The 27538-nt window shown below is 48.2% G+C and overlaps 1 protein-coding gene across 3 annotated transcripts in view; it reads right to left on the reverse strand.

Moving 5' to 3' along the window:
- Nucleotides 1–410: 410 nt before the first annotated feature.
- SEZ6L (seizure related 6 homolog like) overlaps nucleotides 411–27538 on the reverse strand; it is a 177576-nt gene continuing 150448 nt past the window's right edge. The window contains exons 11-17 of one of the 3 annotated variants that reach the window (XM_060612880.3): nucleotides 25402–25596; nucleotides 21973–22164; nucleotides 14656–14850; nucleotides 9062–9094; nucleotides 7128–7236; nucleotides 5321–5423; nucleotides 411–3678 (exon numbers count right to left, since the gene is read on the reverse strand). In XM_060612880.3, the coding sequence (XP_060468863.1) occupies nucleotides 3649–3678; nucleotides 5321–5423; nucleotides 7128–7236; nucleotides 9062–9094; nucleotides 14656–14850; nucleotides 21973–22164; nucleotides 25402–25596 (857 nt within the window). In that variant the 3' untranslated portion in view covers nucleotides 411–3648. Of the gene's footprint in view, nucleotides 3679–5320; nucleotides 5424–7127; nucleotides 7243–9061; nucleotides 9095–14655; nucleotides 14851–21972; nucleotides 22165–25401; nucleotides 25597–27538 lie in introns of all 3 variants that reach the window. The other 2 variants (XM_060612879.3, XM_060612881.3) reach the window with 2 other exon arrangements.

Consider the following 27538-nt stretch of genomic DNA (forward strand, 5'->3'; position numbering starts at 1 on the left):
GTGGAGCCCTAATCCCAGAGGAGTGTTGCTGTATAAGAAGAGGACAGAGAGAGAAGGTTATCTGCAGGCAAGGAGGAGAGCTCTCACCAGGAACTGAATCGGTCAGCACCATGATCTTGGACTTCCAGCCCCCAGAACTGTAAGATGTAACCCCGTGTTGTCTAAGCCTCCTGTCTCTTTGTCATGGCAGCCCACGTTGAGTATGTCTGATGACAGCTGCTGTCCTGTCTTGTTCCGAACATTCCCCCAATATTCTGGAAGCATTCCCAAGTCGGCAGCCTGTCCTGTCAATCAAAGTGGCAGCAGGTGTGACCCCAACCCAATCCCCAGACACCAGAACCCTCCCCGACCCCCGACCCCCTTGAGGCCATCCTGGAGTGTTTTCGTAACAAAAACCCTATAGATTTGCCTCTTTTTCATTTGTTTTATTAGCATCAATATATACAAAGTGGAAAATGACTTGACTTCATTATTCTAGCTTAGAAAGTTTGTTTTGCTTTTTCTTCTGTTTGGGGATAAAATGAAAATGAAAACGTCCCAGGTGAAAGCCTACCATTGAGGGTGCTGGACAACATTCCGTAATCTCTGACCTCGAAGCCCTCCCCCCCCCCCCCCATGACGACTCAAGGGCATAGGAAAGTCATACCCTTTGGATTTACTCCAAAGAAAGGTCATTTTTTGCCCGAGGCTCACATTCAGCCTAAATCTACCCATACATTTACCAAGTCACTTCTGCTTATACAACCATCCTGATGATGCGGCCACTTGCTTCCTGCTGGGCAGTTTGGCAGTTGCCAAAGCTATCAGCCTGAGGCTCCGTAGGCTTTCCAAGGAGCTGGCTGCAAAAGATCTTATTTAAAGCATGTCTGTGGAACCAAGTAAGGACGGCCCTCACGTAGCAACCAGAGTACTTCTGTTGGCTAAATCATTCTACTCCTCCCCATCCCCCCCTCCCCAAAAAGCAAAAAGATGAGCTCCAAGCCAAAGAGGATCGAGTGTGTGTGTTTGTAAAGCACAGGGCGGTAGCTGACAGATACAGCTTATATGAATTAGCATGTAATACACACCATCACATGCATTCTTTGAACCTTGAAATCTCTGTAAATGATTTCCCCACTGTTTTGAAAACAAAGAGGGGCTTGTAGGAAAGGTCCCGTGGGTTGGTTCTCGAGTTGCTCAAGATTGTATCCCGTTCAAAAATATTGAATCCTGATGGGTTTTAACATCGACCTTATAAAAACAGACGTGTATGAGCCTAAATGAGACGCATGGTACATTTTTGGCACTGTTTTTATCTTTTTACCTTTACAAACACACATTCAGGTATTCTAAAAAGAAAAACAGACACCAACCTGCCTTTTCAGTCACACTGTACATTGCCAAGCTCACACGATCCATCTTTAGATGAAAATAAATGTTTAAAACATGGTTCTATGTGCTGTACCACTAAGACAGAACTAAGACACCGGTATCCTGAAAAAAACAACAACAACAACAAAAACCAACACCTTTCTATCCCTCAACAGCCAAGAAGGATTTCATATTTTGTCAGTCTTGATGAAAGGCAAATGTTTAGTTTCCATGTAACCATAGTATGCTCTAAAATTAAATATCATTAATCGAGTTCTTCCTTCCAGAGGACCCAGAGTTAGGGTTAGAATAAGCATCAAACAGAAACAAAAGCATAAGATTGGATTCTGCCCTTTAAAAAAAAAAATGTCGCCTTGTTTGCATTGTTGGGCCATCTCCAAACATGACGTTGCCTACTGATGATCTGGAATGACTCTCCTCTGGGTTTTTGTTTTGCATAAAGTGGGGTGGGTTTTGGGTGGCTGGAAGGCAGCCTTTAATGATCTCTTGCTGTGCATCAGGATGCATGCCTTAAGGAGCATATAAGCAGGATTCTTTTCTGGCAGAAGGAGAAAGTATTGGGCCTCTGATTCCCCCAAGATGGAACCCCAGGTGTCTCGCCGGGAGAAGGCTATGTCAAAGTCAACTGCCCTAGCCTGGTCCAGAGCTGTCTAGACAAGCTAACCAAAATATGGACTCCACCGTTCTCTCAATGGCATGGCAGCCGAGAGCTCTCTTCTTGTTTGAAAACCAGCTGACATAAAACGATTCTGGAGAGTGTGGGAGGGTGCCAACGTGGGCTCCGAAAGCACGGGGGCTGTCTTTCTCTGAGCCACCGGCCGTCACTAGGGAGGAGACGGTCCAGGGAGGCAAATCTACCTTGCCCGTACTATTCCTTCCACGTAGCCTCACCCATTGCCTTTTCTTTATTCCGTATTTGGAGAAGTCTCCTGAGAGCCACACGCTCACCAGTCCCACTGGGTTGGAGCAAAAGGACGCAGATAAAATCTGAAGATGTGCAGGTGATTAATGAGGCGTTCGGGTTTCCCTTCCCGCCTGAAACTCCTCCTTCTGTCCTCCGTGGGGATCGAATTGTATGACCAGGATCCCGTTGTGTGTTTAAATCCCCTGCTCCCGTTTTCCTGCCCCTCCGAGGTCAGCATTCACGCCACAGTCCAACATCTGGGCAGAGCCTCGGAGAACAGAAAAACAGTTTCTTCTCATAGGACCCTCCCTTCCGAAATCCTTGATTGCAGGTGTTTATTCTGACACTTTTTAGAGGAACAGGGCACGCGAGTCTCCCTTATTTTGCAGGCTCCGGCGTTGCAGTATTCCAGGAAAACAGACAGAGCTCCTCCCTAAGGATTTCGGGACGTGGTCCCTCCCCCTGCAGCACAAACCCTCCAGCACAAACCATGCGGGTGAAGCTCCCTGTGCCTCCAAAGCCCGCAGATCTACTGTCCCAGCTTGAGGGTGGCCTTTGCAGAACAAGGTGATGGACTCTGGCACTTGCAGCATAAATAACCTTCCCTTTCACCACTGAAGGAGTCGTCACAGGAAAGAACATTGTATCAACTGGGTCCCCTCAACGTTCCCCCTCACCCCCACGCTTCACCAGCTTTTTCAGGTCTCTCATTTACTCTGAAACATTTTCTGATTCTGCCAGCCCCTGGCGAGGCCAGGGTGGCAAGCGAGAATGGTCACGTTAACCCCTCTGCCGTCTTCGGGAGGACCGGGGGAGGGGGAGGGGCCGTGGCAAGACCTTGGAGAAGAGGAGAGTATCAGAAGAGCGACCCCAGGATTTGTTTGGGAGCAGACCTGTTCAAGCTCCAGTCCGACCTGAGTTAATCCACCAACACACACCCTTTCCAACCTAATCTTGGGCTTGGATTTGTCCTAAAAGCACCGTGGGCGTGGACCCCAAAGATGCGTGAGGTTGATGTGATGCCGCCATTGCCTGGCGTTGCTGATGGAGAAACCCAGCGTCTGCTTGTGTCTTTTTTCCCCTCTGCCGCCACGTGGGTCATTTTGCTGGTCCTCTGTCTGCCCTCAGAGTCGAGGCTGTCTCATGAACCTGGCTGCAGTTCCAACACCTCCAACCACCCCTATTTCAATTTTAAATATAATAAATACAGTGAAGAAAAAAAAAACAGGAAATCTTCCATAAAGACTCTAAAGAAAAGACGGACAAAACATTCTGGGGGTTTCAATCAAATGCCGCGTGGTCTCTGGATGAATCTCTCGAGGAGGTGTAGTTGAGTTCCTATCTGTGAGTTCCCTTCTCACGCGTAGCTCTCCTTAAATGGACACCTCATACTCCCTGGTTTCCTGCAAGAGACAGAAGCAACAGATCGAGTAAACCCCTGTGTGGTAGAGCCGCGGGCAGAGCGTGCCTCGATAGCCTTTCGACCCAGCAAGGAGGTGAATAATGTGGGTAGCAAAGTTGAGTCACCCCGGCCAACAACCTGCCGGTCCCGGATGTGACAGTGAGCAGGGTTGAACCAGGACTATCACTCAGCCACAGCGAGCTGAAAGCACCATCCTGCAGACTGGTGAGCAAATTGGCATTTGTTGCTTTGAGTGACTGAGTTTTGGGATTATTTGTTACTCAGCATTATTATAGTGCTGGGTGACTGATACACTACACTAATAAGCATTAATAAGATCTAGTTTCTAAAATGCTAATTTTTAAAAATCAGCCTGACCTTCTTTTAGGATTTGGAAACAAAGTACATGGAATGTGAAATAACATATGACCTCTTCTTACTGGCGCCATATCTAAAATGTCTAAAACATGTGGATAGCAACCAATTCAATTTCTCCAATACTCATAGAGCGTGTGTAATATATTCCAGGCCTCCAGGACAGAGGAACAGGGAGATATAGGAAGTCATAGACATGGCCCCAGAAGAGGTCACTGTCCCGTGCTTTAACGGAGGTCTATGGTTCCTGCTGGGTCGACACAGATAAGCAATCATGTCTGTGCTTCATGGTAGATGGGAGTGGGGTGGGAAGACACTAAGGTGGCTCCCATGCTCCCCACCTCTTGGAGGTGACATTCTTGCAAGATGCCCTTTCCTTAAGTGTGGGCAGGACCTGTGACTGGCTTCCCATGAACAGAACACAGCAAAGGTGCTAGCATGTCTTGGCCAGGTGTCATAGCACCTCGACCAATTTTTTTCATGGTCCCTAAAAATGATGATTTGTTGTAATCAAGATATCCACTGGGTTATTTGATTGTTTGAGGTTCAACGGGAAGCGAGATAATATAGTGGTTAACGGCATCACTTTGAATTTGTATCCTGGCTCTAGGCTGTGCTTATCGTTTTCTAGTCTCTCTGACCTCTCAGTATCCTCATCAGTCACTCAGAGATAACTGCAGAATATATTACAAAGAGTTTCAGGGACTGTGTATTTAAGGTGCCTGGCTCCTGGTACCTATTATTATTATTATTGATCTTACTGTTGATCTCTGTCTCCTTTGCAAGACCATAAGCCCATTAATGGCTGGACCATGTCTATTTGGCTCACGACTGTGTCCCTAGTACCCCACACAAACGTCTGCCACCCAAACGGGTTGGAACGTTGCACATTGTCACTCAATATGGAGTGGAGTTCAGCCAGATGTGGGGTGCGGCCCATTGCCTCTGGTGGGTTCTGACCCATCTCAGCTGTGTCTCCACGGGTCTTTCTTTGGTGCAGCCAAAAGCCTGTGATTTCTTTCTGTGGCTGTTACTGCCCAGAGCAAGCCTTCCAGGCTTGTCATCGGCACGCAAAGAGAGCTGGGTTCTCCCAGCGGTTATCCCCATAGTGGTCACGGTGGGGCTGGGGCAGGACCACCGGCCATGCTTTTCTGGCAGTAGCATCGTGAGCCAAAGGAAATGAAACCTTCTGTTTTGATGTCGGTGCATTTGAAGCAGACAAGGAGGGAGGCACGGGCGTGGGGGGTGGAGAAGACAGACCAACTTACCCCTGTCTCATAAATGGGGTTGTCAAACTCGGTTTCCACGGTGATCTGGCTGTAGGGGTGGGAGTACATCAGGGGCAGGCGGAGGCTGGAGTAATAGCGGCATCTGGAGAAGAGACAATGGAAGAGGGAGAAATTACTTGTCCTGGAGCAGATGACAATCCAAATTGTTCTCAACTTCAACCCGGTCACTGATAACTAAAGCCTTAGTACCTCCTCTTACTGGGGAGGGGTAAAGCTCAACTGGTGTTTACCCGTAAGGTGGTTCAAGCACCTGTTTAATGCAGAGAGAAAAAAGTAATAATGAGCATTTTTTGAGCACCTACTATGTACTGTGTTGCCTCAGAGCACCCTTCTCTGACTACCTATTTAAAAGGTGGTTCTTTGGGGTACCTGAGTGGCTCAGTCGGTTAAGTGTCCCACTCTAGGTTTCGGCTCAGGCCATGAGCTCGTGGTGTGTGAGATCGAGCCCCGCATTGGGATACGTGCTGACAGAGTGGAACCTGCTTGGGATTCTCTCTCTCCCTCTCTCTGCCCCTCCCTTGCACCTCTCCCCACTGTCAAAATAAATAAACTGAAAAAAAGGTGGTCCTTCCATTACCACACCTTATCTCTTTCCTTCATTGTGTTCCTCACGGTGTGTTATAATTTGTGTGTTTCTCCTCTCCCCCTACTACACTGTGGGCTCCACAAGGGCAGAAAAAATTTATATTGGGCAGAGGCCTGCCTCAGGGCCTTTGCACATACTGTTTATCTGCCTGGAATCCTCCTTTTCCAGATATTTGCACAGGCGACTCATTATTGCTTTCAAGTCCTTTCTCAAATGTCATTTCTCAGTGGGGACACTTCTTTTAAAGTTCAACCACCTCCTCTAGCCCAGGTCCCTTTTGCTCCCTTCTCAGCTTTCTTTTCTCCCTGCATTCATCACCTCCTAATGTACACAGTCGGCTTTTGAACAACACAGGTTTGAACCGCGCAGGTCCACTTATATGTGGATTTTTCTTTTTGGATAAATAGAGTATGGTACCTTTAAGTATCTTCTCTTATGATTTCCTTAATAACACTTTCTTTTCTCTAGCTGCCTCTATTGTAAGCATACAGTATATAATACATATAACATACAAAATATGTGTTACTTGACTGTTTATGTTATCTGTAAGGTTTCCGGTCAACGGCAGTTTAGCGTTCAGGGAGTCAAAAGTTATGTGCAAAATTTTGATCACTGGGTGTCGGCGCCCCTAACCCTCATTTGTTTCAAGAGTCACCTGTATTCTCTTTTACACTCTGCTTGTCTGTCTCTCTCCCATTAGAACCTGGGCCCCACATATCAAAGATCTCCTTCTGTTTTGTTCACAAGGATGTTCCTAGAATCCCCCCGCCCCCCAAAACTGCCCGGCACACAGTAGGTGCCCAATACTTGTGAATTTGAATGACTGAGTGAATATCCTGGCGATGGCTGAGTATCTTCCTTCCTCACTGCAGGCAAGCTCCACAACCCCAACACCCGGGACAATGTCTGGCACGTGTTGGATTTGTCACGTGTGTCGAAAAAGCGAATGAATGAATGAGTGAATGACGGGGTAGATGTCAGTGTGCCTGGCAGTGTGAAAGATGTGTCTCTCTCATTAAACCACAGCTCCCTGAGGTCAGGGATCATGCCTCCTACCGTGGGGGGTGGGGCTGGGAGGTCACGTCATCTACAAGCACACAAGTACCCCTGCCCCCAAGCTACAGGTGGTGACGCAGCCCCCCAGTGCTCTGGTCATTGAGTGGACCGCAGCCCCCCACCCCCTGCCCCGAAGCCCCCTACCTGGTGATGTAAATGTAGGCTCCTCCCAGCAGTAAGGAGATGATGAGAACAGGGATGAAGATTGCCAGCGCCATGTTTCCCCCTTCCAGCGATGTCTCTGCTGCCGCTTCTGCTACTAAACACACAAGCCGGTGAAGCCCTCGTGTCTCACGCCCTCGGCCCATGTGGGTACCCGGCTCCCAGGGGAGCACCTGCCCTCCCAGGGCATCGCAGAGCCTTGGCCACCGGAGAACCATCCCCAGAGGGGAGAAGAGGCGGACGCTAGAGGGAATGGGGCTGGTTCTTTGCAATGGAGCCCACGGGGCTACGGAGAATTACACTCTTTCAAACCTCGGTCATACCATGCCCATTTTGGAGGGGGGGGGGGCGGGTGGCTGGGTGCAGTTGAAATCCGGCTAAAATCCCTCAAGGAGAGACTTGGAGAACATCTCACGTGTGCTAACTGGGAAGGCAGATTTGCTCAGCATCCCATGGAAAACGGGGTGCTTTGCTGCACCCAGACTGACAGGTGTCCCCCAGACCCTCCAGGAGAGGGCGCTGGGCAGCCGGGTCCATTCTCAGTACTGCACCTTGCGATGACACCCCAACTGGGGACACTCAGAGGCCGTGGCCGCACCTTCTCTGCCTCTCCGGGAGCCTCTCACCACCTCCCCCTGGGTTGTGGAAACTGTTGTAGCTGATGTAGGGGGCCAGGGGCATTTTCCCAGGATAGCTTGATGGGACACACTACGTCTCTTCTAGGTGCTCGTGCTCCAGGTTCTGTCTGCCATTTCTCCACGGCCACGGCCAATAGAGCTCAGCTGTGCACACCAATCTATAATCCATTAACTGCCACTCTCCAGAGTCTGAAAAATCGATCCTAACACCCATGACAACTGCATGAGCCCAAAACATTACGATGGCACTCATCATGTCTGAGCCACCCAGGCCTTTGAGACATTCCCATGGTTCATTGGTTGCTGAAAGGCAGCAAAGAGATGGCCTAAGAAGACAGTAACACCACAAAGTGCCCTCTCTTTTCCCTGCGGGGTGACTAATATGTGGTCCTCTTCTGCACTTACACCTGAGCCCCGGCCCTGCCTGTTTGGATTACAATGTCATCTGTTGCAAGGGAGAGCAGCTAATGACACGTAATTCACACAGCCCCACCCTCTGAGTGAATTACTTATTGTCAGAAAGCTAAGCGGCTCCAAAAATAATAATAAAGACTGCTTAACTGGTTACAACTTAAAACATGAATATATATATGGTTTTTTTTCTGACACCACATCCCTGGTGAGTGGCTTTGTACCAAAGTGAATGGAAATGATACAGCATGCAGAATGTTTTACATATGGGAGGGGTTGCAAGGGAAGGAAACATAGAATAAAAGCCAAAACAAAATCCTGGCTAGCTTTTACCGTCCGTTCCCCATGAATAAATCTCACTTGGGAATTCCTAACAGGAGGAGGATCTAAAACCAGGAGGACACAGGGACAGGTAATTTGGGGAAGACAAAGACCAAAGGGAACACAGACCACAGGGCATCCGCCAGGCAGACCTTTCCCTCCCAAAGCCAGGGGGGTTCTCAGCATGGGAGGTGGGGCATCACTGGATTTAATTCCCCCAAACAACACCACGTGGGTGAAAAGTTGTACAACAGGGTTGTGCCTTTCTCAGGACCCTCTGATATTCTGACCCCATGTTCATAAGTGGTAGTAAATCCCTTTCAGGTCATAGTTAGGACCCTAGGTTGCAAATATGATGGCCTGGTTCTTTTACAAAATATGTTTTATTTTGAAATTATTTTCAGCAGTGTGAAGATGGGATTTCTGCTTTTTTTTTTTTTTTTTTTTTTTTTTTTAAGCACTTGGAGAAGAATATGCAAGGACCTGCCCTTGTTTTCTGCTATTAGCTTGATTTATTGGATTTTTTTTTTTCATTATGGAACTCACCTTCTAATGCGTGTTCAAAGCTGTCTTGATTAACTGAAAGGGAAATTGGAAGCATTGGTTAATGTCAAGTGAATTCACTCTGCATGGAGTGACGGCAAAACATTAGGGGCAAAAGCCCACGCCATGCTTTGCTGAAGTTAGTACTAGGCTTTTCTTTATCTTGGGCTGCTGGAATTAGTGGAAATGCCTGGACACATTCCCTTCCCAGGGTCCTGAGAGATCGTGAGATAGATACGAAAAAGACAAGGATGACGGTGGTAATAGTGAACAATTACTGAACACTCACTGCATGTCAGACATTGTGCTAAGAGCTTTATACATGTATGTGCTCATTTAACCCTTACGACAATCTCGTTAGGCAGATGCCATCATCATCCCCATTTTGCAGATGAACAAACCGAGGCTCAGAGAAGTAAAGCAACTTTTCTGACCTCACACAGCTTCTGTGTGGATGGAGGCAGGCTTTACGCTCAAGACCGCTCGACCTTCCCCACCCTCTGCTTTTAATCACATAGTTCTGCCCTTTTATTGTTCCTTATGTAAGACAAAGATTGACCAACGGTGAGGCTCGAGACAGAGCCCCAAATCCAGAATCCAGCCAGAGGCGAAACTGTTTTCCTGCTTTGAAATACATGTTTATACGAAGCTTTCTGGTTTCCCTTCTATTCCATATTTATTTGGCTATTATTTATATTCTATGTAAAGCGATTTTCATTCACTGTCACAGACTAGAACTCTCTGGAATTCACTCATTTCCCTGTATTCCTTATACAAGTTCTCTGGAAGTTCAAGACGATAAAGACTGACATTCCCAGGTTTTGGCCCCAAAGACCTCATGGCAGCCGAGCACAGAAATACACCCACACTGATGTGTTTCAAAGATGCAAAACCCCAGGGCGAAGGGCTTAGATAAAAAGATTGCATTATAAAGGAGTGACAGGGGATGGTCACCAGAGGCCCAGCTGTACTCATGTCCTAATACTCAGACTTCCTAATCTGTGCCTTGGTCAAAGTCACTCTTTGACTTTAGTCATTACCATGTGATGCCAACTGAATCAGCCAGCTTACTAACTGACTGCAGGTGTCTCTGGAATTAGGGCAACAGGAAAATGGAGGGATGGGGACAGATGCTTCCTGCCCAAGATACGAGCTGGACATTGGGTGTGTGTGTGGGAGTGCAGGGACTCCTACTGAACCTCGGAGCCAGAAGGAAGCCTTGAACTTGTGTCCCTTGGAGTGTGGTCAGTGGCTCCTGGGGCACATGCTAAAATGCAGCCTCCTGGGCCCTGCCTTTTCCTTTTATTTCACACAAAGAGGAACCAAGGTCGGAGAGGGAGGGTGGCTGGCTCAAGGGCATGCAGCTGGTCCACAGCAGAGTCAGGCAGAAGCCCCGCATCTGAGTCCCAGTCAGGTGGCTTTACATTGGCGCTCAGTCACCTTGCTAACTCCAGATCACAAAATGTCCATGCAGCCCACATTTTTTTGGAAGGGGAAGTGACTTCTCATTGCCTTACAGAGTCATGGGGTCTCAGGGGTAGAAATGGAGGGGAGAGAAGGATGTAAGGATCCCCCAAGATCCTTTCCTGCCAGAAACTCTGCTGTGCCTGAGAAAGAAAGTGGGGGGGCAGGGGGCCACTCACCTGCTGGGGCTTCAAGGGCTCACCTATCTTAGAACATAGAGGGTTCAGGGATTGAGCAACTTTTATCTTTTCGTATGTTTTTGATCACGTGTGTATTTTTGGATGGCAGTTTCATTTTCCCTTAAGATTGGCAACATCAAAAAAAAAAAATGATAGCATCCAATGCTGGCAAGGACGTGCGGAAAGGGACATTATCACCCATTATTAGAGGGGGGGCACGAATCACTATGGTTATGGAAAAGGATCTGGCAAAATCCACAAAAACTCAGCATCCACGGATCTTTGCCCACACCACTGATCCCAATTTGAGGAATGTGTCCTATTTGACGAGAAAAGTCAGCACCCGAAGATTCATGGGCAAGGGTGTTTCTGGGCAACACGAGACCAAATAAACAAGAACCCGGAAAAGAACCGGGAGATCCGACCACAGAGGAAGGACTGGACGCATCATGATATATCCCAGCGTGGAATGATGGGCGGCAATGAAAAAGATAGGGCAGAAGCCACATTTTTCCTTTTTTTCCAACTTGACGGAGATGTGTGATAAGTGGGGAAAAGCAAAACACAAGGTAAGTATCCTTCGAAGTGTTTTTACTTGGAAACCAACATCCCCTGCCCCACCCCCTTCCCCGCACAGTGTATCTATTTGTGTGAGTCCAAGGAACTGGGAGATGGGACACTCGGGGGTGATTAGTACTGGCTTCCGGGGAGGAAAGGAAGGGCTGGAGAACAGAAGAGAAGAGCTGCTAACGCTTTCCTTGCGGCTCTGATTTCTTCTAACTCTTGCACGAGATACTTTTGTAGCTAATCCAAAAAGAATATAAACAGTCCTGGGGCAGATAAAAAACGGCCTTTTAATCTATCTTAAACTTAGATTTCTTATAAAAAAAAAACCTATTAATTTTCCTCCATGCAGGACTCTTACTAGCAACACCAGATTAATTTCTGTTACCGTCCATGTAGCACTTAGAAGGTTTACAGGAAATCTTAACCGGGGGAAAACATCCCCGTGTTTTAACTCTACAAAGCAGATCTCCTGTGCTATCGAAAATAAATTCGCACACAGGGCTGGATTTAGTCAAGACTAGGGCAGGAATTTGGGAGGAGGAAGGCAGTTTAAGGAATTTAAGAGGAGGAAGATAGTCATTTTTTTTTTTTTTTAAGTTTATTTATTTTGAGACAGAGACAGAGACAGCGCAAGTAGGGGAGGGGTAGAGAGAATCCCAAGCAGGCTCTGCACTGTCAGCACAGAGCCCAGCGCAGGGCTTGAACTCGCGAAGCTGTGAGATTGGGACCTGAGCCGAAACAAAGAGACTAGACGCTTAACTGACTGAGCCACCCAAGCACCCCAGGAAGATAGTTGTCATAAATCCCGGTTGCTGATTCCTTATTTTTCTTTGCATTTCAACACGATCTCTTGCCCTCTTATTAAGAACTGCTTGTATAAAGACTTTGCTCTTGCAGGATAAACCCCTGCTCGACTCCAGGTGAGAACATCCTGCTCTAGGCCCGTGTTTCCCACATTTGCCAGATGCTAAGACTCATCGCGGATGCGAGTTACCCTGGCTCCCTGGGTCCTGCTCTAGACCCGGTGAAATTAGCATCTCCCCTGCAGGGACCCAGAAATCTGTTTATACTTGCACTCTGTGTTTGGAAATCACTGCCTTAAATGGTTCTCAAATTCGAAGTGTATTTGAGCAACCCAAAGCTTGTTACAATGCTTATTTTAGGGTCCTACCCCTCCGGTTCTAATTTTGTAGATCTGGGGTAGATTCCAGAATTTATTTCTTGTTTTTTAATGTTTATTTATTGAGAGAGAGAGAGAGAGAGAGAGAAATGCAGAGAGAGAGAGAGAGAGAGGGAGACACAGAAGCAGAAGCAGGCTCCAGGCTCCGAGCTGTCAGCACAGAGCCCGACGCGGGGCTCGAACTCACGAACTGTGAGATCACGACCTGAGCCGAAGTCGGACGCTTAACCGACTGAGCCACCCAGGCGCTCCAGAATGTGTTCCTAATAAACAGTCTGGGTGATTCTAATGCTGAAGTCACTGGCTGGTTGGAGGCTATCAGCCTAACAGCCGTGAAGCCCACCCTGACCCAGCCCACTGGAGAAGAGGCAGGATATTGACAATCAGGAGATATGGGTTCAAGTCCCAGATTTGTCTCGTAACAGCTGTGTGGCTTTGAGACAGTCACTTAACTTCTCTGAGCCTCTCTTTTTGTAAAATGGGTACAATCCTTCATTTATCTTAGAGAGTGGTCCTAGGGCTTTAAATGAGGTAATTCAGGGGAAAAAAAAAACCATTTAAAAAATTTGAGGTAAATTTCACATAACATAAAATTAACCATTGTAAAGTGTGCAATTTTGTGGCATTTAGCACACTCGCAATGTTGGGTAGCCACCGCCTCTCTCTCTTTCCAGAACATTCTCATCACCCCTAAAAGGAAACTTTGTACCAAAGAAGCAGTTACTCCTTTCTCTCCACCCAGCCCCTGGCAGCCACCAGTCTGCTTCCTGTCTCTACCAATTTACCGATTTTAGATATTTCATATAAACGTAATCATAGGATATGTGATCTTTTGTGTCTGGCTTCTTTCGCTTAGCATAAGGTTTTCAATGTCCATCCGGGCTATGGACGCAGCAGCACTTTGCTCCTTTTCATGGCTGAATAATATTCCACCATATGGATACGCCACATTTTGCTTATCCACTCATCAGTTGATGGACATTGGGGTTGTTTCCATATTTTGTGAACGATGCCTCTATGAATATTCGTTTACAAGTGCTGGTTTGAATACCTATTGGCAATTATTTTGTGCATATACCTAGGAGCAGAAATGCTGGTTGGAAAACATTTTTAAGACTCAGTGCTGAAGTTCATGAATAAGGCATGTGGGCATCCACTGAGGCGATGGGTTCCCAAATAGAAATGTAAAACTCCATGCTTCCCTTCTTGCTGGGGAGAGAATTCAGAGTATTCTGCCTGATTCTCAAGGGGGTTTTGACTCCATAAAAGGTTAAGATCTACTGGCCTAAAGCATTGAACGGCTTTAAGATATTGTTATTAATCGCACATCTTAAAGACCCAGATAAATGGATCCAAGTCTCACTGGGTATTCCAATTCTTAATTTCAATGATGAGGGTTTCACGGATTCTAAAATACATTTCGCTCTTGACCATCTCTGGGATGGGGCGTGTCTTACAACCAATGGCATGTTATTCACTCCACGGCCAGCAGGTGGCGCCCACGATGCCCGTGCCCCCGCCCCCACCGTGCACCCACCACAGCCTTTGGAGATTGGGTGCGAGCAGCTTGGGAGACCACCCCAGAGGCAACAGCGCAGCAGTTGTAACCCTTGGCAACCAAATGGTTGGGAAAACGGGGTGCAGGAGGTGGGAAATGTTTAAGCCACGTGACCAAAGAGGAGTCAAAAGCAGAATGTCTTTCCTTTATGATGAAAATCTAAGTTTTAAAGAGCGCCTTCAGGATAAAAAAAAAAAAAAAAGTTAGACAGGGAGGGAGCCAAAGCATAAGAGACTCTTAAAAACCGAGAACAAACTGAGGGTTGATGGGGGGTGGGAGGGAGGGGAGGGTGGGTGATGGGTATTGAGGAGGGCGCCTTTTGGGATGAGCACTGGGCGTTGTATGGAAACCAATTTGACAATAAATTTCATATTTAAAAAAAAGTTATAAAAATAAATAAATAAATAAATAGCACCTTCAGTAAGTAAAAATAAAAATGCTAAGCCAGGAGAAGGCAGAGTGCGCCATAGTTTAATTGACAGCAATTTTTTTTCCCCCTTTCTCAGTGGTGTGGAAAATAATGGCGGTATCTTAGATTTAATGAAATACAGTGACTCGGCTTTTCTTCAGGCCAGGCTGAGAATCCTAAGAAGCCGGACCTGACATCTGCGGGGCCCTCCATCCCAGGGTCGAGAGTAGGTTTCTTTACCTTTACACACGGGCAGTGGCCCGTTCCAGTGGGATGGCTGTCCCAGGAGGCATCGAATGGTCACTTCGCCCATGAGCTCAAAGCCTTCGTAGCACATGAAGGTGAGGGACTCTCCCGGCAGGTAGAGCCTCTTGTACAGGATTTGGTACCCGTTTTCAGGCAAGCCAGGGTTATCACATGCCAGCGACTCCTCCGCTGAAATGCAAGCCCAAAGCAGCTCTGATGAGACGATGCAAATCTGTGGGGACGCCCACTCGCAGCTTGTCTGATCTGGCTTTGGCCGGCCTCTCCGTTACCATCTCCCTGCATTCCCCTCACATCCAACTGGTTCCCATTCCTCAGATCCATCGCCCCACCTCCCACCTCCGGGCACATGTGGCACACGGGCACGGGCAGATGGCCTGGGCTGCGGAATCTGGGTTAAAATCTGGGTTCTACTATGCACGAGCTGTGTGACCGCCAGCAAGGGCCACACCCTCTCTGAGCCTCAGTTTTCCTCATCAGTCAAATGGAAAGAATGGTAGTATCTATCTCATAGGGATGTGGAAGATTAAATAAGACAATGAGTATGAAGTGTTTACAGCATGTTCTTGGCAGGTCACGGGTGCTCGGTAAATGATGGACGGATGGCAGTGTTGTTACATTATGAAATACTCTTCTCGTGCCTTATACCCTACCTGCCCACCCCGCCCGGGTAAGTCTTGCCTTTCAATACTCAGTCCCCATTTCTCCTCCTCCAAGAAGCCTTCCCTGGTGCCCTCTACTCCAAATAGAGTCACTGATCTTTCAGTCCTTCCTCCACCCAGCAGTGAACACGCTGAGTGTATTTAATTATTTAGTATCTGTTTCCCTCCCTGGGGAGGAGCTCGTCAAGGCACGCTTGAAGCTCAGGGTCTGCTCTACAGTAGGACGATCCCATGTGAGCCTAAAGTATACAGTAGGAGCATCATAAATGACGCCTGGCAGCTTATGACTTCTTGGGGAGAGTTGAACCCATTCCTAGTTTAACCGATCCCAGGCTCTGGACTCCATTTTTCCTGCCCGTGACATAAATGGACTTGGACAACACCCCACCCTTAGCTGGGCAATGACATTCCCACTCCGAGGATATACCCACACTTTGGAATAAGATCATCTAAGGCAGGTTTTCTCAACGTAGATGCTACTGACGTTTGGGGCTGGGTAATTCTTTGTGGTGGAGCCATCCTGGCCTTTTCGGCTGTTGAGCAACGTCCCTGACCTCTACTCATTAGCTACGGGGAGCACCCTTGTTGTAACGACCAAAATTGTCTCCAGGAACTGCCACTGACAAATGTCTCCGGGGGAGGAGCCAACTCATCTCTGGTTGAGAATCACTGATCTAAGCTTTTAAACAATTCTGGTTGCAATCCGTGTGAACTTCCCCTGTTCTTTCTCAGGGATACAGCTGAGTTGGACTGACGGTATTAAACATAATCGCAAACCTACCCTCATTTCTATTTTTCTCTGCATTTCTCCCCTCTCCTTAACCGTAGAATTGTTTTTAGTATTTATTTATTTTTGAGAGAGAGCCAGAGCGCACGTGGGGGAGGGGCGGGCAGACAGACAGAGGGAGACACAGAATCCGAAGCCGGCTCCAGGCTCCGAGCTGTCAGCACAGAGCCCGATGTGGGGCTCGAACTCGTGAACCACGAGATCATGACCTGAGCTGAAGTCGGACGCTCAACCCGAGCCACCCAGGCGCCCCCCCACCCACAGTTGTTTTTTTTTTTTTAAGTTTATTTATTTATTTTGAGAGAGAGAGGGAGGGGAGGAGCAGAGAGAGAGGGAGAGAGAGAATCCCAAGCGGGCTCCACACTGTCTGCGCATAGCCTGACGTGGGGCTTGAACTCACAAACCGTGGGGTCGTGACCTGAGCCGAAACCAAGAGTTAGATGCTTGGACAACTGGGCCACCCAGGCGCCCCTCAGATTCCGTAAGTTATTGCTATGGAATGGTTTGTAATATACCAAGCAAGAAAGCACTGAAACCGTGTGGTAATTAGCAACCAATGTTACTTGGGCGCCTGCCGTTCGGCAGACTCATTGCCACGAGCTTCCGTATTATGGTTGGCATGATCATTCTTTCTGATGAGGACGCCAGTTTGTTCAGAGTCACACAGCTGGCAAGTGGCAGGGCTGGGACGCAAACACGGACCCGCGGGGTTTCAAGTCCTGTGCATTTAGTGGTTCTGCTGCAGTGGGGGGCTCTTCAGCTACTGCCTTCTCAGAGACAGGAATTTCTAAATGAACATGGGCCACCCAGCTGGAGCCCGGCATATGGGAGCCAAGGTGAGGCCACTGGGGATGGCCCGGCGGTGGAAACTTTTACTACGGCCACAGTGTGGCCATGGGGGGCTCTGCCCCGGGCAGGCAGTCTCCCCGCCTTCCACCCACAGTGTTCCGAGGGCAGGGCTGTGAAGAGCCAGGGCCTCCCGGGGAATCCCTAAATGCCTCCCTGGGGTGCCACCCATACAACCCTGGCCGAATGTGTCGGACCCACTACGTTGGGTGGTGTGGTTCGTGTCTTCCGGACAGGAGCCTCAGAAGCCATGCACCATGTCACCGGCAAAGGAGGAAAGTCGCAACAAAAGCCTCCAGGTGCAATAAAGACCACATTAGTACCGCCAACAACGATGACCGTAATACTAGCAAGTGCTGTCGTTGGTTGAGTGGGCTGGGCCTGAGGGATGCAAAATCCCACGGGATATGATCCTACTGAGTCACGTATTCGATTCTACGAACACATAAAGAGATCATTTCAATACGCTGCCACCAGTGCTGTGATCGGCGAAACTGTAGGAGCCATGGGAGATCACAGGAAGAGAAACATGACCTAGCTTAGGCAGTCAAGGAGGCCTTCCTGGAGGCGGTGATGCTGGGGTTTATTATTTCCTCCACAGACCTATCCTTCCTCCTTCCCTTTACAACAGACCTCAGGCTACACGAGAATGTGGATCATGTCTATTTATATGTCCCCACACGGTGCACGGAAGCACCCCCGGGGGTGCCACCGTCTGAGATTGTTTAAAAAATTTTTAAAAACAGACCCATGGGAGCTGTTCCAACATTAGATAGAGCTACATTCTTTCTGACGATGCCCCGTCTTTGCAAAGCTGGGTTTTATGCGGTGACTACGCCGAAAAGCAAAAACTATGATAAAATCAGTATGGAATGGAACGAAAGGGGCAGAGTGCAGCCTGTCACCAAAATATGAGAAATTTGCTGGAGCCCAAGAGGCACCCACATCCCTGTAGCTGTGACTCTAGTTATATAAGAATGCAATTAAGATCCAATCTTTTCATATGTGCGTCACTTTTTCAAATGACTACGGAGTTGTGAGTATATAGGCTACTGACGAAGCTGTTTGGACCAGACGACTTAACGAATGGAACCGTGAGGTATTCTGGCCCAGGGTATTTACCCCAAAAAATTCCTGAGATGGCAAAGGGTACTGTGAATTGCAAGGGTTTGGACGTGCCTGTGCCCGCATTTGAATAACCAAATGGACTGCTTCCAACCGCCCCGCCTGGGAGGGAGTATCATACCCCCCCTTTTTTTTTTTGCAGCTGAGGGCTTGGAGGCCCAGAGAGGGCAAGCTACTCGCCCGAGGTCACCCAGCAGAGCTGGGGGTACGGGCCTGGCTGTGAATTCCACATACTTCTACTTTTGCTTGACCTGTCTGTCCTTAAAGGCACGAAAAGACATGGTTTTGAGTCCCCGCTGGACCTAGCTATGGCCTTGAGCAAGCCACCCTGAACAGGAACCGGAGACAGCCAGGGCTCTGTCTGCTTCGTGAGCTTGTTGGTGGAGGACCTTTGTCAAAAGCAGAGCGCTACAACTTTGCTCGGAAGCTGGGACTCTGCAGAACGATCAGGGTGGGAAACGATGCTTCTGGGCTTAGGCTTGGGTTGGAATCCTGGGCTCCCCCCTCCCCTGCTGTGCGACTTCGGGAGAGCTGCTCATTCTCTCTGGGCCTCCTTTGCCTGCTTTTAAGTGAACCCACCTACCACCCATACATGTGTTCCAACCGTCTGAATGCCGGAGAAGGGCTTGCAGGGCAAAGGAGCCCATCCAGTGGGGCTGGTCCCCCCTGTTCCGTAGAGGAAACACTCCCAAACTGTGCACGCCTAACACACGCATCCGTACAAACACCCTCAGAACCTAATACAACCTCCCTCTCTCACCCTGGGCCCCCGATGCCAGAACCTGACCATCCTCTGCCTCGAATCTCCTGCCGGGCTCGCTTGCCTGTAACGGGTTCCTCCCTGGGCTTCCGGGAGCCTCGCATGTCTCCCGACACCCAGCTTGGCTTGTGACTCATTAGCACGGGTGTCAGGGAAGCCGTCACAATGGAGATTCTGGGGTGAGACAGTCCCGAAGGGACGGAGGTGTGCGCCTCTCAGAAACCCAGCAGCCGGTGTAGCTCAGAGGGTCTTTGGAGGCTGTGCCTCATTAGTGAAGTGCCTTTTCTTCCTTCCTTCCTTCCTTCCTTCCTTCCTTCCTTCCTTCCATCTCTTTCTTTCTTTCTTTCTTTCTTTCTTTCTTTCTTTCTTCTTTCTTTCTTTCTTTCTCTCTCTTTCTTTCTTTCTTCCTTCCTTTTCTTTTTCTTTCTTTTTTTCTTCCTTCCTCCCTTCCTTTCCTTTCTTTTTTCCTCTTTCTCTCTTTCTTCCTCCCTTCCTTTTCTTTCTCTTTCTTTCTTTCTTTCTCTTTCTTTCTACCTTCCTTCCTCCCTTCCTTTCCTTTCTCTTTCTTTCTTCCTTCCTTTTCTTCCTTCCTTCCTTTTCTTTTTCTTTCTTTCTTTTTTTCTTCCTTCCTTCCTCCCTTCCTTTCCTTTCTTTTTTTCTTTCTCTTTCTTTCTTTCTCTTCCTTCCTTCCTTTTCTTTCTTTCTTTTTTCTTCCTTCCTTCCTTTCTCTTTCTCTTTCTTTCTTTCTTTCTTTCCTTCCTTCCTTCCTTTTCTTTCTTCTCTCTCTTTCCTTCTTTCTTCCTTTCCTCTTTCTTTCTTTCTTTCTTTCTTTCTTTCTTTCTTTCTTTCAATGCTATCTCCACCTTTCAGTACTTTTAAATAAGCTTTTATTTTTTGCTTCTCATCTCTGGGTCTCTGCAGCTTGACTGGTTCAAAGCATTCTGATCACCCTTACAGTCACCAGGAGGAAATGGGAAACGCATTTGGTTTCCTGGGCTGCTGTAGCAAAGTGCACTTGACCAGGGGTCGGGGGCGGGGGGCGGGGGGGGGGAGCTTTGAACAACAGAAATGTATTGTCTCACAGCTCTGGAGGGTAAAAGTCTGAGGTCAAGGTGGCCACGGAGTCACGCTCCCTCTGAAACCTGGGGGGAAGGATCCTCCCGTATCCCCACCTGGCTTCCAATGGTAGCTTGGGCAATTCTTGGTGTTCCTCGACTGGTAAGCCTGGAATCACGCTCTCCCTGTGTCTCCATGTTCAATTTCCCTCTTCTTCTGAGGTCACCAGGCACTGGACTGGTGCCCATCCCAGTCCTGTGGGACCTCATCTTCACTTGACTACCTCTGCAAAGACCCTAGTTCCAAAAAAGGTCCAAGTTACGGCATCGGGGCTAGCCAACACTTTCCTTCCAGGAGACACAATTCTCCCCATAACGTGGTGTCCACCTGGCCCAAAGGTCTGGGGACTGGAAGGGGATGTGCTTGTGGGTGAGGGCTTAGGGCCATGGGCTATAACTCCGCTGGGACATCCCTGCACGGGTTTGTACCCTGCCACCTGCAGTGAAATAAGGGTGAGGGTAAAGCTGCTGGTAGGCACCCTGGACTCCAAGGCCGGTCCCAGCTCTGCTCATGGAACAGAGCTGTGACCTTGATCACATGTCCCTGTGGGTCTCAGTTTCCCTTCTGGGCACACATACATGCATCCACACATTTACAGATATGTACACAGTATATGAATTTACACACCTATACGTTCACACGCGTATATAATCTGTTTAGCAATGTGTTTCGTACATTCAGTCAACAAAAACTGCTGTTACCTATTTTCCCATCTGAGGCCTGGTTTCTTTAGTATATTTGCACACACACACACACACACACATACATATATATGCACGTTCACAAATGCATATCATGTGGTTAGCACAATGTCTTACACCATCGATAAATAATGACCATTATTGTCTGTAAAAGGGAGCCAACGTGTCTTGTGTCTGAATTACCCATCAGCTGTATATAGCATTTTACCTCTAAGATGCCCTTAGCTCTGAAATTCTAGGACTTGGACTAAAGAGGCAGATGGGGACCCAAGGTGTGTGGTCCAAGATTCTTTGTTCCGCGGGAACACCGAACAATAAAGTCTCCCTTTTCTGTGCAGAAGCCTTTAATGTTGATGTAGCCGTACTGGCAGCTTGGAGCCTGCCTGGGAGTCTCTCTCTCTCCCTCTCTCCCTCTTTGCCCCTCCCCTGCTCGCACACGTGCACACGTGCTCACTCTCACTCTCCCTCTCTAAAAAATAAATAAACAAACATTAAAAAAAATATCAGCGTGGCTGACGGGTTCTCAGGTCCTCATATTTATGTGTGAGGCTTTCCTCCTTCTGTGTGGCCTCTTGATTTCTCTAAGCGATGGTTCTGACCCCTGGCTACACATCGAAACCCCGGGGGAGCTTTGAAAAACCCCAGTGCTAGCACTACGCCCCAGGCCGGGAGCATCAGACTCTCCAGTGAGTTTTAAAACTTCTCGGGTGATTCCTCGTGCGGTCAGCCTGAGACCCCTGGACCACTGCCCTCCGCCTCCCCAGCTTGGCAAGAAAAGAATTCCTCCCTTGTCAGAGTGACTTCGGAAGCCTTTTTGTTTTTTATTTTTTTATGATTAAGAAAGCCCAAAAGTCTTTTCCTAACCCAACATTTGTGTTAGGGGTTTCACACAGATAAGGCCAAAGAGAGTTTAAGTCGGCCTGTTTCGTGTCCTGTGGACGGCCTGATTTTCAGCAGAGGCAGGCAGGTCTGGGTTTGACCCTGGCCTCCACTAATTAACTGGCTGTGTTTCACGGGGCAATGACTTGACTTCTCTGAACCTTAGTATTCCTCTTTTGAAATGGAGACAACAGTACAATGCTCACGAGGCTCCCTGAGGCGAAGGGAGGTGAATCCACAAATTTTACTGTAAACGACATGATATCCAATGCCTTCAATCTGCCAGCTGCGGCGTGGGATGGTAATAATAATAAACCCTCCCGAAGGCTGGAATGTGTCCTCCTAGCAGCCCAGCCCTCCACCACGAATACGAGGAAGCGGACCCACTCAGGCATCAAGTCAACACACAGGACTCACAAACGCAGTGGGGCAGGCGCGAGGTCCAGATGGGCGTGCCGGTCTCGCGGCTGTAGCAGGTCAGAAGAGAGCTCCCTTCCAGCACAAAGCCTGGGTTGCAGGTGTATTGGATGGTGGTGCCCACCAGGAGTACGGGATCCGAGATTAAGCGGGTTGAGTGGTCCACTTCCCCGGGGTCGGTGCAATACATGACTAGGGTGAAATCAGACCGGGAGGGCGTTAGGGCTCTGGATGATCACAGGTTTGCTGAGAGCTGCAGGATGACGTGGACAGTTTCCTAACTCGGTTCTTTTCCTGTTTGGAAGATCATGCACCTGAGCCCATCAAAGGTGGCTGGAGAACAGGCCAGGATGAAACAGATTTGCATTTAATTCCACTTACAGGAAGCAGCCCAAAGAAATATTTGCATCAGGGCCCAAAGACCTACGTACGGGGTTGTACATCATTGCACCGTGATTTGTAATGGTACAAAAGAGAGAGAGAGAGAGAGAGAGAGAGAGAGAGAGAGAGAGAAACAGTGCAGATCTTTTGACAGGGGAAGAGTTAAATACGGAACAGCCTTTCTATAGAATCCTGAGCAACCACCGAAGAGAACAGAGTGAGGAGCCCTTCACTGCTTTCTTTGTGGTGCTTGAATCTAGCAAAACAAGCACCCATTACTCTTCAATTAAAAAATCAATAGACATAAAAGGAAGACAGTAAACCAATTAAAAAAGAATGAAGGAGGACGTGTGACATGAAAAAGGGTCTGGATTTCTGAGCTGCAAAACGGCAGGCACAAGGCCCTTTGTATACAGTGATCCCTGTTGTGGCAAAATATCGGTCTCTCCAGCCGTTTCTGTAGGGCTATCTCTCTGTCTATGTTTGCACGGGACACATGCACATACGTGTATCTGTGTAACACACACTGTGACTGGAACAACACAGAATAAACTTTTAAGAGCGGCATCATTTCTCAAGAGTGAGATCATGAGGGATTTTCACTTTGTACCCCGAAATGTTGCTACTGGTTGAGTACCGTAAGGAAGCACTTGCTGCTTGCGTGATGTTAAGATTCGGTTACGTACATCTTTTAATGTCAAGAGTGTAGTTTAAGCGATGAACGAATGAAAGGCAGGCACCAAACCACACTCAGGACTTCTCAGGGGAGACCTTCCTGTTCTGAGGACGTTCTCTGTTCTCATTTCACAAAAGAGAAGCCGCCGAGGTGGGTTGGTGGATCTCGCTCGGTCTTAGATATGGAGCCCTGACAGGCAACCAGCGTGGGAACATAAACGCTGATACCCAGAAGGGGCCCAGTGCAGATTCACTGGCTTTAATTTGTGCCTTTTTCTGGTAAAAATTGAGACAGTTGAGAGTTTCCCACAGATAGCTAGCTTAGTCTCCTCCAAGCCTTTAAAACTCATTAACGTGGGGCGCCTGGGTGGCTCAGTCGGTTGAGCATCCGACTCCAGCTCAGGTCATGCTCTCGTGGTCCGTGGGTTCGAGCCCCGCGTCGGGCTCTGTGCTGACAGCTCAGAGCCTGGAGCCTGTTTCAGATTCTGTGTCTCCCTCTCTCTCTCTCTCTCTCTCTCTCTGCCCCTCTCCTACTCATACTCTGTCTTTCTCTGTCTCTCAAAAATAAATAAACTTTAAAAAAAAACCCTCATTAACGCAATGTGTATCATCATTATTATTTAAAACATCTAAAAATCATTATTATTAAAAATTTAAAATTATTATTATTCAAAAAATTTAAAAATCATTCCTCAAAAAATTTAAAAATCATGATTATTCAAAAACTGTAAAAATCATTATTCAAAATACTTAAAAATCATTATGTTTCAAAAAGTTAAAAGTCATTATTGTTCAAGAATTTGACAAATCATTGTTACTAAGAAAATTAAAAATCATTAGGACATGTATATTTAAAACACTATTTATTTTTTAGTTAAAAATTTTTAATGTTTATTTACCTTTTTATTTAATTTTTAAAAATGTAGAGTTTTGAGAGAAAGAGAGAGAGAGCACTTGCAAGTGGGGGAGGGGCAGAGAGAGAGGGAGACACAGAATCCGAAGCCAGGTCTGGGCTCAGAGCTGTCAGCACAGAGCCTGACGTGGGGCTCGAACCCATGGATTGTGAGATCCTGACCTGAGCCGAAGTCGAACACTTAACTGACTGTGCCACCCAGGCTTCCTATTGATTTATTTTTTTCATGTTTATTTTTGAGAAAGAAAGAGAGCATGAGCCAGGCAGGGGCAGAGAGAGAAGGAGACAGAGGATGCGAGGCTGGCTCTGCACTGACAGCAGAGAGCCTGGTGCGGGGCTCGAACTCACAAACCCATGAGATCATGACCGGAGCTGAGGTCGGACGCTCAACGGACTGAGCCACCGAGGAGACCCCGAAAACATTTTAAAAATCATGACGACGTAGATCATGTTAATGTGCCTGTGATATGTCTCATCACACGTGCTGTCCTCCCTGTGGGCTTTTCATTTTCTATCACGATTCACACACGTGAACACAGACACTACGTAGTGTCGTGGAACAGGTGTTTATGCAGCCCATTCTGTGGATTTCTAGCAAGCTCTCTCCTGTTTCTCCCATTATAATTAACTTTCCTTGCCACTGGAATATTTCTGACAGGGATTGCCTGTAGCCCTCCCCTCCCCCCAACCCTTCCCCAATACCCTCTTTCTCTGCTGACACTTAATATTTCGTATCGTGCAACTGGTCACTCCAGGCAGGCTGAGCGGGTCTCCCGAAGTCTCCCCAAGGGTTCCCAGCAAATGGCTGCAGATTGGAGGCTTGTGTAGGAGGAGGTAGGAAGCCAATGGTTAGTGGGAAGAGACCACCCGCAAATTTACCTCCCCCACCTCCCAACAACTAAGGCTTCGGTGTAGAAACCAGAAGCACTTTCTTCTTGGCTGGCTTCTCGAGACACCAGACGCAGCTGTCACCGGCCATGCCTGGCCCTCATGCCTGATGTCATCTTGCAGCCAAGCAAGACCAATCCAAATGGGACCTGGGAGCCCCAGTTCGAAACTCCTAGCGCAGGTAGCTGGCTTCATCCAGATAGCCACCATTCCAGCCTCCTGGGTGCATTGGTCTTGCTTTGCTGCAGCAGGCATTTTAGCGACCAATCTGAATGACATTTTAACGCGGGCTTACATTCCCACGTACCGCACTCTACACCACTCCTTACTGTCTCGCACTCAGTCTATTTCACTCATTTCCATCATCTGCCAGGCTTCCGGAGGCACCTGGGTCTGACAGCCCTGCCCTTAGAGCCACAAGATGACAGCTGGGAGCAGTACCAGTGAGTTGGTGGGGTAGGAGGGAGGCCAGATCTGACAGTAAGTGATTCTGCGGCATCTACGTGAAAAATACTCCACGGGAGGGATTCACCACCCCCCGACCTAGAAGAAGAAAACCGGAGGGCTCTTACTTTTCTCGCAAAATGGGGGGTCGCTGCTCCAGCTGAGGTCCCACTGGCAGGTGAGGGTGTCACTCCCCACGATGTCATAGCCGGGGTCACACTGGTAGGTGATTCGGGCTCCTCTCACAAGCTCCGTGTGAGAGGTGGTTTTCCAGCCGTTCTGGATCTCGGGCAAGTCTGAGCAGGAGTCATTCCTTGACACCTCTTTAAAACAAAAATATCGTCCTTGGATGAGGAGGTGGGCCTTCCTACGTGGGGTTCCCTTTACAACGTCAGAGGAAAGGCGCAGACAGAAGAAAAGGTCTCCAGAAAGAAGTAACCCACTTCAAAAAAATCCCTTAAATTGCAAGAACTCTGCTCCAGCGGGATCTTTACGATGAGCTTTTCCCCATGGGCCACTGAGCCTATCAAGCATACTTTTGGTTTGACAAAGTCAGTGTAGGATTTAGAACGAGACAGAATCCTAGCTCTGACACTTACTAGCAACGTGATTTGGGGTACAGCCACTTCTCTCTGGGTCTCGGGTCCTTCCCTTCCATGATGTCCACCCTCACCCCATTATTCTCACCTCCAGGAATTCACACTCTCCTGTACTCCCTGCAACACCAAACAGGGCTGATGTGCACAGCCAATGGACTATTGTAGAAGTGATAATGTGTGACTCCGGCACCTAGATCATCAAAGATGTTGAGAGGCTCTCCCCTTGCTCTTTGGAGAAAGCAACTGCCACATTGTGAGGATGCTGGGGCAGCCCTCTGGAGAGATCCATGTGGAGAGAATCTAAGGCTTCCCACCAACAATGGGCATTGACTTGCTAACCGCATGAGTCAGCCATATTGGAAATGGCGCTCCCAGCCCCAATCCAGCGGTCAAATGAGTGCAACCCCAGCTGACACCGTGAGTACAAACCCATGAGAAATCCCAAGTCAGGACCACCCAGCACGAACTGCTGAATTCCGGGCCCACAGAAATTGTGAGATCATAAATGTGCACTGCTAATTTTAGGGGGTGGGGATAATTTGTTACACAGCAATGGTAGCTAACGCTCCCAGCCTCATCCTAAGACGGTCTGTAAGTACATGGGTCTGATGGATTTGTGATATATATTTTTGCAATATGGATTAAGAGAAACATTCAGCTGTGGAAATAAAAATAATTATTGGTGCATTCTTCCAATCATGTTGCAAACCATCAGCGAACGTTAAGTGCACTCCCAAAATATGCTACCCCCAGCTCATTACCATAGAGTCTTCCCTTGGAATAATCCCGCTTTCCTTTGGCAAATCCTCGTTACTGAGCCAGCAACCCAAAGCCTGACCTTGCTTCCAAGTGCCCACTGCACAGATTTTTGAGAAGCGAGCTAATGATGCTGTGCAATGAATCCGCAGCTCTCATGTGCTTTTGCGGAAAGCAGAGCGTACCTTCGCCGTCCGCAGGAAAGTCATTCTGAGAAAAAAGTGATGGCTTTTCCTGGGATTTCATCATGACTTTATTTGGGGAACAGAGATCTCACGGGTGTCTGCCAGAAGAAGGGGAGAGGGAAATGGCTCCTGGAGTTGCTTCGTGGGGAACAGGAGCCTCTATATTTAGGCCTTTGAAAAATCAGCCAAGCCCGGGATTTAGGACACAGCTGCAAATGTTCAAGCTATGGATGAAAGGGGAGAAACGGGGGCAGATACTGGATATATGGTTTGCCTGTGCCAAGTGCTCGGAGGCAGAGAAAGGTTTGCTTGTCTGACTTTTCAGTCCGGGCCAGCATGGCTACACGCTCCTGTGAGACCCACCGTCTCCTTTGCAGTGCTCACATTCTTGATTATCAAGTTGGAGCCGCCATGACTCAGATCTTGGCCCCAAAGTTCACTAATTAGCTGGCCTTGGCTAAGTCACATAGCCTTCCTGTTCTTTGGTTACTAGACTCCACCCCCGGAGACCCTGATTCAAGAATTTGCACATTTACCCAGCACCCCAGATGGAGGTTCCAGCCTTATGGGCCCTTAACTTTGTTAAGAATGAGAAAGCTGGCCTAGGAGTTGGAGGACCTCCCTTCGGGTCTGTCCTTCTTTTAGAAGCTGTGTGATTCCAGTTATGTTGATAAACATCTCTGAACCTCACTGTCCTCAATCATAGAGTTGAGATCAAGAATTAT

This window comes from Panthera onca, chromosome D3, assembly GCF_046562875.1.
Source record: "Panthera onca isolate mPanOnc1 chromosome D3, mPanOnc1 haplotype 2, whole genome shotgun sequence".
NCBI lineage: Eukaryota > Metazoa > Chordata > Mammalia > Carnivora > Felidae > Panthera > Panthera onca.